Genomic DNA, 13,885 nt, shown 5'->3' on the forward strand with positions numbered 1-13,885 from the left:
CCAATAAATACAGAAGGAAAAGAAGAGTTATAAAGTCACTATATTGAAAACTTCACTATAAGAATTGATTCAGATAAGAATACTCAATGAAGCTAAAACCATTGAGTGAAAATACACTGGGGAGCAGGATTTGACATAGTTTCAAGCTATCTCCTTACAGATGACCCATTAATGACCAAAAATAAAAAAATAAAAATCCAGTGGAGAAATCTGCTGAACTCCATCCCAATCACGTAATCAAAGTTATCACCAATTATGAAACACACAGACCCTGCGTGCTGCTGTGATGCACTGAGAAGGAAACGAGTTTTATAGTTTTTCTGCCCCAAAATGCATTATCTAAATCTAAGCATGAAGAAACTATTTAGGCACATCCTTTGAGGGTTTGGATTGGCCTCATTTCTTCCAAAATACCAGTATCATGAAAGACAAAGAAGGGCTCTGAATTGGTTTGGCTTAAAGGAGACCAAAGAGAAATGACCCTAGATCATACACTGAATTCCGGATTGCCAAAAAGAAAAAGAAAAGGAATTCCGTGAAGTATAACTATGCAGAAACGTTTGTCAGTGACGGCCCACTGAAGTCCAGCAGATAAGGGGCTTGCACAGACTGTAAACGCTTTGTCACTGTGCACAGCATTTAGCCCGGTGACATTTCTCCCTGGCGAGATGTAGTTGAGGAAAGACTTGGTGATTTGCATTCTCCAGGAAAACCCTTATCGCAGGCCGGCATCAAACTTCCCGGGAACCATTTCCAGTCTGAATGGTGTTTCTGAAGGAGACTTCTAGGACAGTTGGTTAAACTGGAACATGAAATGTAGGTATAGTAGACAGTCATTTGTATCAGCATTGAATTCCCTGAATTTAATAATAGTACTGAGGTTATTTAAGGGAATGTCCTTGTTTTTAGGAGCTATGCGATAAAATATGTACAGGTGGCGGGTCACGATGTAAGTCTGACATTGTTTCAATAAAGTTTAGGAAAAAAGAGTTATAAGTGAGTGTCCCAGAGAGAGGCAGATACCAGCCCCTGCACTTGATTGCTTTGCTTAACGAACTTGGGAGCCAACGAAAGGTCTTGTGAGTATATTGTTTCAAGCAGCCAGTCAGCCCAGTTTGGGTCTTCTGGGCCCTAAGCGATGGCTTCAGGGGACGAGCAGGACCCTCAGCCCCTGGTTTTCTTTCCTCTTGCCTCTGCTCAGCTTCTGCCTGTTTCTAGCTCCTTTTTGTTGGGGGAAATAAGTAAATAAACCCATCTAACTTGTGCTTTCTGCTGAAATCCAGGTTTCCGAGCAGGAAATGGATGAAGTGATAGCACGCAGCACTTACCAGGACAGCAAAGAGGCCAGTTCCTCTCCTGGCTTAGGTACTGTACCCGCACATTTTCATTCAGCCTTCGGAAGCGTCTCATTAGGTGCCCCACGGGGCACTCCCGTGCAGTAGGGCTGGGTTCTCTCTGCGATTATCACGTTGGACAGAAGTTGCTGTCATAGAGATGCTATGCTTCCCTTAGCGGCGGCTTCTGATATCTGCAGTTGTTTCATCTGCTTTATTGGAGTTCTAATCACGCATGCCTCTTAGATCACTTTAAGATGATTTGCAAAAATGAGTTAGCAGCATTTCATGGCTTTATGTGCAACTCATCTGACCTGTGCTCGCTGAACATGAAGCGAGACCAAAATATCAGCTGTTTGGTGTGTCCGTTGTTAGATGCAGAGTATAGTATCCAAAAACCTGGGGTTTCTTGACATGAATTAAAAGTTTCAACTTAAGAAAGGCAATAGAGGCTGCAGAAATCACGCTTTCCCCTTCCCACGTGGAACAGTTCAGGCGGAGGAGGACCGAGATAGTAAGAATTTCATATGAATTTAAAACAGGAAGCATGGAGTCCTATAGAATGGAACCTAAAGGAACTGCAAACATGTCTGAACTTGAGATATTATCACGTCAGGATTGATGGGAGGAAAGGGCACTGAGCCATGAGTTGCTGGTTGTCAGAGGAAAGGAGAGGCATAGGAATTCTTGGAAACCATGAAATACCCTGATTATCTGCATCCATCATTAATATATTTAAAATTATGGCACAGCCATAATGGGCCCTTTATTCAGCCAGCCCGTTCTCCCGGCCTGTCTGAAAGCTGTCCCTCTCATGCTCCCAGCGGAGCCCCTCGGTCATTTATGAAAGATGTTATTAAGCCATGATCCTCATGCCCAAGATCTCTTGGCTCGTGGCATATAATTTAAAGTCTCAATGCTGAGTCTTTTCATCCTTCAACTAAAGTCTAAAATAGATATTCAACCCTCTTCCCGGCTCTTGCGTGAGTTTCCTGGGTGGTGTCCCTTTGTTCATTCATCCTGTAATCCACTCAACACACGTTTCCTATCCAGGAGCCGTGCTGAGCACCGTAGGGTCGGCTCAGTGAGGGTCTCAGCCCTGTACATAGTGAAAGAGCCGAGGAAGGGAGATGAGATGAATCTACTTATAATTTGATTATACCGTGTGCCCGGGAACTGGTGTATGAGTAGCATAAAATACTTTTGAGATTCAGATGAAGTGCCTCCCAACTGGGATCACCATGGAGATGGTAGCACCTGAGTTAAGTCCTAAAGCATGAGCAGAATCTCGGGAGGTGGGGCAGAATAGGGACGGGGTTCCCAGGTAGACCGCATGCATGTCGATACCTGTGCACCTGGCCCATCAGTGCTAGTCAAGCAGAGAGGGCTTTGTTTAGTGTGTTTGGCTCCTCCTTTTCTAGTTAAGGATGTGAGCCTATTTGTACAGATTGGAGCTTTGTTGACAACATGGTGAATTTTTCCCCCAACAGGTACCCCCTTGAAGAGTCCCTCTCTCGCAAAAAAGGTGAGTCAGGGTGCACTGCTGCCTCACTCCACTAGCCCATGAACAAATTCCTGGAGCCCAGAAATCAAATGTGAGGGCCCAGCCTGTATTTCTGTCCAATGAGTCATTTGGCCACTTTACACAGGAAATAGCAACAATGCTGATTTGAGAACAAGAATATGAATGTGTTTCTTTTGTTAAATATTCATTCAGGAAAAGAAATAGAGCAACAGAATAAAAGAACCGAACTGCAATTTGAAGAATAGTTTTCTAAATGCTCCATGAGAAGAGGGTGGGCCTGGTTGGATTTGGGGGGCCTGCGTCTTTAAGGAGACGGTGGCATCGTTCCCGGCTGGCTGTTCCTGCATCCCAGTGGGTCTGAGCACAGGATCCAAGCTCCCCTGGGTTCTGTTTCATCAACAGGCTGCACCAGTGGCTTGGAATTCCATTCTGTTTTCCTATCGCTTCCTCACTGTTTTTCCTGGGAGGGTTGATACATGGCTGCTGTGGCTTTTCTCAGCATTGCCAAACATTTGGCAAAAAACAAAAACAAACAAAAAAAGAACCTTAAAAAATGTTGTCTGGCAGCAACCGTTGGCTTTTGATTCATTAAACGTTTAATTGAGCCATCCCGAAGTAAATGGAAGTGGGCGTTCACGCCACAGCTGCTCCGAATGACCATGGATTAGAACAAAGTGTTCTTGGAAAGACAGGAAGTAATGTTGAGAATATTCCGCTTCCAAACCGTCCAACACTGTCTTCTTCAACAGGACTCCCTGCTCTCTGAAGCCGACCTCTCCCAGTACTTTGCCCCGGACATCGCAGGCCCCTTGGCAGACTTCGTGGTGGCGGGCTCGGAGGACGAGGAGCACGCGGGGAGCGGCTGCAGCGCCTCCAGTAAGCGGGGACTGCTCTCCGGCCCTGCCACGCTGGCTTCCCGCATACCACAGCGCTGTGATATGCAGAGAAAGGGAAGCCAGGCCTCCGGCCGAGCAGAAGCCATCTTTCTAGCCTGACTGAATCCAGAGTTTATTTTTTTAAAATGGCCACTTGAATCTGCAGTGAATGGGCTGGGCATGCATTCTACCCCCAGTGGTGAAGGTGGCCTTTGGGTGCTGTGTACATAGCGGAGTCTTGAAATGTATGGCATCCAGGATTTGGCACCCCAATGGCCTATGTTTGAGGGGAATACCAGCCAAATGTCAGGCCCTTCCCTCCCGAGACCCTGACTTATTTTTAGAAAGCAGTGGAAGATTCAGAACTTATAAGAGACAGACATTTAGTCTCATTATCTTCTCAGTATAATATGAGAAAAGGCTCTGACATGAGCGGTAGGGATTTCTCAGACTTGCTGCTGTGGTGCCTGTTGCAGTTTATCTCTGATGTGTGAACATGAAAGTGCCCGTCTTAGGAGAGACAGGGGAGGATCACCCTGTGTCTCGTCTGGAGCAGCGGATGAGCTCACTCTGGTCTGATGGGAACATTTCAAGGTGGAAGCGTGTGTCATTTTTCACTCTATTTGGCAAGATGTGTAGAGTTTGCTTAGCAGCCCAGGCCTCGCTTCCCCCGGGGGCGGGGGGGGGGCATTTGTAGATGATAACCTCAGGCTTAGCTGTGCCCACAGGCTGGGAGTTTACCTCCCTTCAGTCCGGCCGCCTTTGTGCTGATGAAGGAAGGACCTCAGGTGGTAAGAAGGCCCAGGCCTGGGGCACTTGCTGGTCCCCGACATCCTCCTAAAGAGGATGAGCAGCAGCATCTGGGTTGGGCCCCAGCCATGCATCAGAGATCCTGATGGTGACAAGTGATGCATTCCTGTCTCTAGGCAGCGCCCACATTTTAGTTCAACAATTCAGAGGTTCAGGTACAAAATAAAAACACAAAAGGGCGGCCAGCAGGAAAACTCCCGGCTGTCCGCTCTGCCCCTGCAGACCTCAGAAAGCCGTATCGTTAAAGCCTGGCGCCCAGTGGCCAGAGGGCACCAGAGGGCCATGTGACTGTGGAAATGCTCAGGGGTTAAGTTGTTAAGATCAGGCCGGATGGGAAGCGATTTCATCTGACTTTCTCTCCCCACCAGCTCCCAAGGAACCAGGAAAAGCCAGGGCCAACAGCCTTGTGTGCCTAGGAAGCCAGCGGGGCTCTGGGCTCTTCCACAAGCAGGTGACAGTCGCCAGACAAGCCAGTCTGCCCGGGAGCCCGCAGGTCCTCCGCAACCCTCTCCGCCGCCAGAAGAAGGTGGGCTGCTACGCGGACGACGCCAGCGATGAGGAGGAGTTCGAGGGCGAAGGGGACTGCATCTCCCTCCCAGGGAGCCTCCCAGGTGCCGGCAGGCCTCTGACAGAGGACGACTCTAGGCATGGCTTGACCTCTCCCAAGGTCATGGGTGTCAACAACCGAGAGGACCATCCTCAGAAAACACTGGTCAGCAAGGCCTCCTCGGTGCCTCTCCTCGGCAGCTCCCTGAGCTTGGAGAGTGTCCCAGGGGACTTGGGGGACACTCCTCCCCATGCAGCCAACCCGCTGTCTTCTGCAGAGGCCCCCAAGGGTGGCTCTGGCTGCCTGAGGAGGAAGGAACTGCCGGGGTCCAGGAGTTCACCCAAATTGGAATATAAAGCTGATACCCAGAGTCTGGTGAGTGCGGACAGCACCAGTGCCCCCCAGCAGAGGAGTGAAAGCCTGGGGTGCAGGCACAGGCCAGTGGCCAGGGTCAGCCCACACTGCAAGGGGCCGGAGGCCTCGGCCAGGCCCACCGCGTCCGAGACAGTAAACCTGCCCGCCGGAGGTAATGACCCCCAGGATCTGGAATCTAAGGCCCAGGCCGCTTCCATCCATGAGACCATGTCTGGCTTCCGACCAGGTGGAGCTGTGGAAAAGGTAACTGAGTTTCTCCTAGGTCCCTGGGATCTAGGTGGATGCTGTGTGAATGAATGTGGAGAGTGTTACAACGCACAGTGCGTGTGCCTAAAAGCAAGGACAATGACTGGAGAATTATCTTTTGTCAACAGTCAGTCATTTCAGTGCGCTGACTGCCCGGAATGTGTCAGCAGGTTGGGAGGGGAAGGGCCCAGGTGTTCAGTCATAGATCATTCGGCCAAAAGATATCATTGCTCTTACCTGTGCATGGGGCCTGTGGTCGGTGATGGAAGGGCAGTGCGAGGCGGGTAGAGGAAAACGCTGGTCTGGCCCGGTGTCTCCGCTGACTGGTTGGGTGGCCACTTGAGGAAGTTACCGCGCCTTTCTGAGCCACAGGTGTCTGGCCGTGAAGTCGGGATGCCGTGTGCCCTGATCCACTCACAGAGTTGGGGTAACCATCAAACATAGGGCAACAGTGATTAACTCCTGAATGGTCCCTATCTTATTTAACTTTCTACAGTGATTATGTGTAATTAAAGCTACTCGGAGCCTTGTTGTGTCACCTGAAAGAAACGTATCGTGCCACCACATGAAATGCAAGTTAATATTATGTTATTACTTGGTTACACCTCGGTCAGAATGACCCAAAATTACCAAATTGCTCATTTTTTAAAATTTCAGAATACCTTCCCTTTAGCAAGGAGAGAGAAGGAGAAAAAATTTTCCTGAAGATCTCCTCAACTATATGGTTTCAGTCTGAGCAGAGCTGAGGTGACTTGGAAGGCCATATTTATAAAGATGTGTATTCAAGTGGTTTATATAGCATACGTGTAAATAGACCAGAAAATACAACGTCATAAAAACTATACTCAACAGAAGGGGTTTTCCAAACCCTACAGAAAGAGTGGAAATGCACATTTTTTCCCTCCTAAACAATTACTCCCTCCAACTAGAACATGTGTTTAAAAATGTAATGTTCAGCTAATGGGTAAATGATACTTTCCTTTTAAAAAGTACCATTGCCGAAACCGGTTTGGCTCAGTGGATAGAGCGTCGGCCTGAGGACTGAAAGGTCCCAGGTTCGATTCCGGTCAAGGGCATGTACCTGGGTTGCGGGCACATCCCCAGTGGGGAGTGTGCAGGAGGCAGCTGGTCGATGTTTCTCTCTCATCGATGTTTCTAACTCTCTATCTCTCTCCTTTCCTCTCTGTAATAAAAAAAAAAAAAAAAAAAAAAAAGTACCATTGACAAGTTCCGGATAACTATATAAAGCCAAATTGGCATTTTTATTCATAACGATTTATATCTATAATAATAAGGGCCTTTGCCATTGTGGATTCGTATTCCCAATACGAACTTTGAATGGCATTTAAAACTTGTGCACCAAAGAAGTTCCAAAATTTGATTTGATTTGTACGTGAGAAAGGAAATAGAATGCATTGCCATACAGTATTTACTTCCAAATACTGGAAGCTAGGAAAAGATATCTTTCTCTTTTGGTCAGTGGGTTGTCTTCCATTTTTAATGCCTTTTAAATTGAGAGGAGATTCGCATGACCTAGAGTAACCATTGCAAAGCGTACGACCCAGTGGCACTGGGGCAGAGTGCTGCCCAGCCACCCGTCTAGGCCAGGATCCTCTGCCATCCTGCACTGCAGCCACGCCTGACCGGTGGGTTCTGCAGCAGGTGATGGACATGTCACAAGAGCAGCTGAGAGCCCTCTGTCGGTTCACCCCTCTCCTCTGCTGCCACCTTTGGGCCACTCTCTGACTCTATCCCAGAGGGTACATTTAAAGTAAATCTGATTTGACTTTTTAGAAAGTTAGTTTCAAAATTTTTCTGCAGTAGATACTAGATGGAAGGAAGGAAGCTAAAGTGAAATTCTGAAATATTAAATGCCCATGTTGTTTATCCAGATGAGTTCTCCCCTAACTACCACTCTGAGGAGCTGAGTTGACAGGCTTGGGTATCGATATGTGAGATAATGTCGATAATTCCTTCCATCTATAGCCTTTTGTAGGATGCATGGTGTTTTTATAACTTAATACTGCCTTTTATTTAAAATCCTGAGTTAGGGCAAGTCTTCTCATTCCCCACCCCCCACCCCCGGGCCCCTTTTTTCCCCTCAATTTTTAAAATTGTGGTAAAATATATATAATATAGTTTACCATGTTAACCATTTTTAAGTGTAAAGTTCAGTGGTAATAATAATCATAATGTTATTAAACCATCACCACCATCCATCTCCAGAACCCTTCATCTTGTAAAATGGGAACTATGCCCATTAAACAGTAACTCCCTAGTACCTGCACACTGGCCCCTGGAAACCACCGTTACTTTGTCTCTAGGATTTTAACTCCTTTTCCTACCTCATGTAAGTAGAATCATACAGTTCTTTTCGTGACTGGTTTATTTCACTTTAGCATGATGTCCTCAAAGCTCATCCATGTTGTAGCATGTCAGAATTCCTTTTCTTTTTTTGAGACTAATACTCCATTGTATGTGTAGACCACGTTTCTTCATTCTATCAGTGGACACTTGCATTGCTTCCATATTTTAGCTACTGTGAATAATACTTCCATGAACATAGGTGTACTAATATCTCTTCAAGTCCCTGCTTTCAAATTTTGGGAATATACCCAGAAGTGGGATTGCGGGATCATGATTGTTCTATTGTAGTTTTTTTTTTTTTTTTTAATATATTTTATTGATTTTTCACAGAGAGGAAGGGAGAGAGATAGAGAGCCAGAAACATCGATGAGAGAGAAACATCGATCAGCTGCCTCCTGCACATCTCCCACTGGGGATGTGCCCGCAACCCAGGCACATGCCCCTGACCGGAATCGAACCCGGGACCTTTCAGTCCGCAGGCCGACGCTCTATCCACTGAGCCAAACCGGTCTCGGCCTATTGTAGTTTTTTTAAGGAACCTTCACACACTTCAAAGTAGCTGCACCAATTTACATTCCTACCAACAAGTGCACAAGGTTCTAATTTCATCTCCTGACCAACACTTGTTATTTCTGGTTTGGTTGGTTTTGTTTGTTCTTTTAAAATGGGGGGGGGGGGGGGAGGGGAGGGGAAAGGAAAGGAGAAAGGGAGAGAGAGGGAGAAATATCGATTTGTTGTTCCACTCATTTATGCATTCATTGGTTGATGCTTGTATGTGCCCTAACCGGGGACCGAACCTGCATATCCGGACAAGGCTCTGACCAACGGAGCTACCCAGCCAGGGCTCTGTTTCTTTGATAGCCATCCTCATGGGTACGAACGAGGTGGCATCGCATTGTGGTTTTGACTTGCGCATCCCTGATCACCCACAGTGGACAGTTGAAAAAGCCGAGGCTTGGGAAGAGTGATCAGACCACGCAGTTTCTAGTCCTGTTCTGCGGCCCCTAGTCTGGGATTTCTGAATTTTCCCAACCAGCTCTCCTCTGGGTATGACGTCTTGGGGAGCTATTGACAGTGACTTGCTGTTGTCATTGTGCCAGGACTCTCCGGGGAAGCTGACCATTGGGCATGGGCCCCACCCAGGAGCTGGCCGCCTCCCAGAGAGCCTGCCCGAAGCTGGACCAGACCAGGGGCAATACCCTGGGACGGGTAAGATTAGTTTACCATTCGCTATGCTTCTACAGGGGAGGGTAGAAGTTCCCCTAAAAATCATTACATGTGGAGAATTTGAACAGGTGGGAAAACCCTTACACAGGTTCACCATACATAAAAGCTGCCTGCGTCTCACGCCACGGCAGTGTGCCTCTCCGTCCAGGCGACACCCCTCACCCGTTTGTGGCGTGTGCCTTAGAGTACATGAGGCACGTGGTGAACACAAGGACTGCCTGCCTGTGGAATGTCTTTCTGAAAAGACCAGGAAGACAGATTGCTTACAGTTTTCCATATTTTACTTTATTTTTCTTCTCACATTTCCCCTTTTTCTTCTCCTCTCCCACTCCACCTTCTGTTTACCTTCTTGACACAGGACTGGATGGCTCCCCAGACCTTGTCCCTTCCCCAGGGCAAAAGGGGGCTGCTCACCCGGACCCCAGCAAGACCTCCATGGATGCAGGACATGGGAGGTGGCCTGAGGACCCCAGAGAGCCAGTGCCGCCCAGGGCCCCCAAGTCTGAGGACAGACGTCAGGGCAGCCCTGCCCGGGTCCACAGCACCTCCCCAGGGAAGACAGCAGGGTCTCATCCCCTGGACACCGGCGGGCCCGACACCACCAGCAAGGCAGCTGCCCCTGGGGGAGCAGGGCCTGGGGCAGAGGGAGCGGCTGCAGCCAGCACTGTCCTGTCACCAGCCCTCCTCACAGGCCAGGGCACACGAGGAGTTGCAGGCGACCACAGCCAAACTCTGGCAGGGACCCTCGTGCCTGCACCCTCCTGGGAGTCTGCTGGGCTTGAGGGAACGGACTCCGAGCCTGGGAGGGCACCACAGGCCAGCCACTCCTGGACGTCACCCACTGACCGGGCCAGAGGGGGGTGTGGTGGTGCCTCGGAGCACCGCTGCCCTGTGACCAATGTGGACAGATGCCTCGAGGAGCAGGATGCCTCGGAAGGAAGACTTCCGTCTCCGGACAGAGGGCACCGAGCGAGGCTGGAGGGCAGTGCTCAGGGTCAGCTGCCCACAGGAGCTGCAGGAGGAAGCGCCCGCCGAGCTGAAACAGCCACCGGGAACCAGGCCCCCACCCCCAAGAGGGCCTGGGCGGCGTGCCAACCCCCTCCACCCCCCTGGACCTCCCAGCCTTCTGTTTTGGATTCAGTTAATCCTGACAAACATTTTACTGTGAACAAAAACTTTCTGAGCAACTATTCTAGAAATCTCAGCAGTTTTCACGAGGACAGCGCATCCCTGTCAGGCCCTGCTGACAGCATGGAGCTGTCTCTCTCCTCCATGTACGGGGACGCTGAGGACTCATCCTCTGACCCCGAGTCGCTCCCTGATGCCCTGCGAGCTTGCACCAGGGACACCCGGTCACCTACTCGTTCTCGTGGGTCTTCTCACAGGGAAGACACTACAGAATCGGAGGAGGAGCAAATTGAAATCTATTCCACAGGGGGTTTCCCCACCCCAACCTCCATGGCAGGGCCCATGCCTGCCCAGGAGGCGCCCTGCCCTGTGCCAGCCAGAGGCCTGCCCCTGCGGCACAGCGCTCTGGGTGAGGCCGTGGGAAGTCCACGCGAGAGAGCCTACTTCATGCCGGGAGCCTCGTGCCCTCCAACCCCGAGCTCTGCCCAGCCGTCTCCCCTCGGGGGCAGAAGTGCTCAGGGGCGTGAACCTCCCGTGGACCCACAGATTCCACAGCACCAGGGGGCCCCCAGCACTGGCTCAGCTGTGGAAAACCACCAGCCCTCCGCAGCCGCCAGGCATCTTCACAGCGCCCAGGTCGCCCTCAGCTCTCCCAACATGGTGAATGGTTTGGGACACGATTTGGATGGTGAAACCACAGGTGAAAAACAAGAAACAAGTGTGAATGCAACTGAAAGTGCGGGTGCCCCTGAGAACGGGGAATGTGCCCTGGCAAACCTGCACAGCTCCAAAAGCCAAGACCTGGAGGACCCGCTACAGAAACCAAAACTGGTCTCCAGGAGGCCCATCATGGCCTGGTTTAAAGAGATCAATAAAAGCAACCAAGGTGCTCATTTGCAGAGCAGGACTGACAAGGGGCAACCCGCCATGCCAGCCACCAGTCCTGACTCCAAAAGTCAGGTGCTGAGCACAAGCCACAGAAAGGGGGTTGCTGTGCCGAATAGCCCTCCTCCGCTGAAACTGAATCTTGAAAATAAAGACCCACCTAAAAAAAGCTCCGTGGAGACCCTTGTAAGTAATGGTCAGAAACCCAAGTCCAGTGCTAAGCTGAAGAGGCTGAGCAGCAAGAGCAAAAGCAAAGGCAGCGCCGAGGGCCCTGCAGCTAACACGCCTAAGGCCGGAGGGACGGACCCCAGGAGGTCCCTGGTCTCACCCCAGGCCTCCCACAAAATGCTCTCCAAGGTCACGTCACACCGGTCCCACGGAGCTGACCACGAGGAACCTGGCAAAAATGCCGCAGCCACCGCCAGGTCTCCCCAGTGTGCGCCGGAGAGCAAGCCACCCCCTGCAGCCTCGGGGTCACTGAGGCTGTCAGCCTCCGACACGAGCATCAGACCACTCGCTTCGCCCCTCACCTCCCCCAGGGCTCTTCCTGAGCAAGGTGCGGGCAACAGGTTCCATGCGTCTGTGCACTCCGGACCCGACAGAGGCAGCCCGGCTGCCCCCAGACCTAAGTGTGGACCAGAGAGCAAGGCGGCCTCGGGGACAGGTCCCGCCACCTCGAGGAGCAGCACGTCCACAGCAGTGGACCGGCGGGAACCCCCACCTCCCCAGCAGGGCCAGCAGCTCGCATATTCAGTACCCGAAGCAGCCCAACCTGGGGTGACTGGTGGTGACAAAGGAAGCAACACAATTGCTAATGATCCCCCAGAAAGAACCAACCAGCTGAAAATAGTTGAAATTTCTTCTGAAAGAATGCCAAAAAATGCATGTGGTGACACGCCAGCGGAAAGGGGTAGACAGGGAGGGTTCGTGACCCCGAGCAACGGTCAGAAGAGTGAACTTAGACTCTGCCACCAGCCAGTGGAATCGTCCCCAAACCACGCACCTGCACTGGCATCCCGCGCCGCCCCGGTGGAGCCGGAAATGCAGCGCTCCTTCAGCGTGGCGAAGCTGGCCGCCTCCTCCCCGGGGAAGTCGAGCCAGGTGCCAGCCTGCCCGGAGATGCCCAAGAACAGCACAGCAGCGGCCCCTATGGATGAGCATCCCTATTTCACGCCAAGGCCAGCAACCAGGACCTACTCCATGCCAGCCCAGTTCTCGAGCCATTTTGGACGGGAAGGGCCTTCCCTGCACAGCCCAGGGCGCTCCCACCGGGACAGCCAGATCCCCGGGACAAGCGGCCCGGAGGCCAAGGGGTGCAGAGGCGGAGGTCTTGGCCTGGCTAACGGACCAAGCGTCTACAGTGTGAAGCCCCTGCTGGAGACGTCGCGGGCCCTCCCAACCACCGACGAAGGGGACGTCCTTTCAGTGCAGGACACGAGCTGCCTCCTCACCGACAAAATCCGAGTCACCAGAAGACACTACTACTTGGAGCAGCACTGGCCCCACGAATCTACCTCATTCTTCTCGGTGAAGCAGAGGATCAAGTCCTTTGAGAACCTGGCCAACTCGGACCGGTCCCTGGCCAAGTCTGGGGCTTCCGCTTTTTTGTCTGTGAGCTCCAAGCCTCCCATTGGGAGACGGTCCTCTGGCAGTGTAGTTTCAGGAAGCCTCAGCCATCCCAGTGACCTGGCAGCGAGGTCACTGCGACGCAGCCTGAGTTCCTGCAGCGAAAGCCAGGGCGAAGCCAGCACCCTCATCCCCCAGATGACCAAGTCCCCGTCCAGCATGACACTGACCGTCCCCCGGCATCACCCGGTGGAGGCCAGGAACAAGGGCCCTGATTCCGACCCGAAGCAATCGCTTGGTCCTTCCGGAATCCCCACCCCAATGGTGACCCCGGCCTCTCCCATCAAGAAGAACAAGTCCTCAGTGCGCCACACCCAGCCCTCGCCGGTATCTCGCTCCAAGCTCCAGGAGCTGAGGGCCTTGAGTATGCCCGACCTCGACAAGCTCTGCAGTGAGGACTTCCCCGCAGGGCCCACGGCTGTGCTCTTCAAGACAGAGCTGGAGATCGTGCCTAGGAGGTCTCCTGGCTCCCCTGCCGGAGGCCTCAATGGGGCCACTGCCCTTTTGTGTCCTGTGCAGGGGGCAGACAGGGCCTGTCCAGGTGGAAGCAGGCCTAAAGCCAGTGAGCCTGGGGCACCCAGTTCAGCCAATATGAGTGAAACCACCCGGGAGCTGCCCTCTGGAAAAAGCTGGTCAGTTAAGTAAGTATCTGCCCTTTACTTTGATTATTATTATGCACTAGTTTTAAGATTTATAGAAATGTTTCAAAGATAATGCAGTTTCCATGCACCGCTCACCCAGCTCTTCCTAATGTTAGCATCATATACTACCACCATCCATTAATCAAAATAAGTTAATACTGGAACACAATTACTACAGACTTGATTCAGACGTCACTGAATAAATCCCCAAAATGTCCTTTTTTGCTCCAGCATCCAGCCCAGGATAGCAACATCACATTTAGCCCCTTGTTTTCAATACCATTACAGAGACGTGGTGC

At 51.3% G+C, this 13,885-nt stretch overlaps 1 protein-coding gene across 14 annotated transcripts in view; it reads left to right on the plus strand.

The window, feature by feature from the left end:
- Nucleotides 1-13,885, plus strand: part of PDZD2 (PDZ domain containing 2) — a 319,250-nt gene that overhangs the window by 296,133 nt on the left and 9,232 nt on the right. For 13 of the 14 annotated variants that reach the window (XR_004967532.1, XR_004967531.1, XM_036309067.1 and 10 more), the window contains 6 exons: nucleotides 1,284-1,365; nucleotides 2,825-2,859; nucleotides 3,609-3,735; nucleotides 4,913-5,709; nucleotides 9,180-9,288; nucleotides 9,665-13,586. Coding sequence is in view for 12 of the 14 variants with exons in the window: in XM_036309067.1 (XP_036164960.1) it covers nucleotides 1,284-1,365; nucleotides 2,825-2,859; nucleotides 3,609-3,735; nucleotides 4,913-5,709; nucleotides 9,180-9,288; nucleotides 9,665-13,586 (5,072 nt within the window). In the remaining 2 variants the exon portion in view is untranslated. The remainder of the gene's footprint in view (nucleotides 1-1,283; nucleotides 1,366-2,824; nucleotides 2,860-3,608; nucleotides 3,736-4,912; nucleotides 5,710-9,179; nucleotides 9,289-9,664; nucleotides 13,587-13,885) is intronic. The other variant, XM_036309060.1, reaches the window with a different exon arrangement.

The sequence above is a fragment of the Myotis myotis genome, unplaced genomic scaffold (genome assembly GCF_014108235.1).
Source record: "Myotis myotis isolate mMyoMyo1 unplaced genomic scaffold, mMyoMyo1.p scaffold_m19_p_5, whole genome shotgun sequence".
Taxonomy (NCBI): Eukaryota; Metazoa; Chordata; class Mammalia; order Chiroptera; family Vespertilionidae; genus Myotis; species Myotis myotis.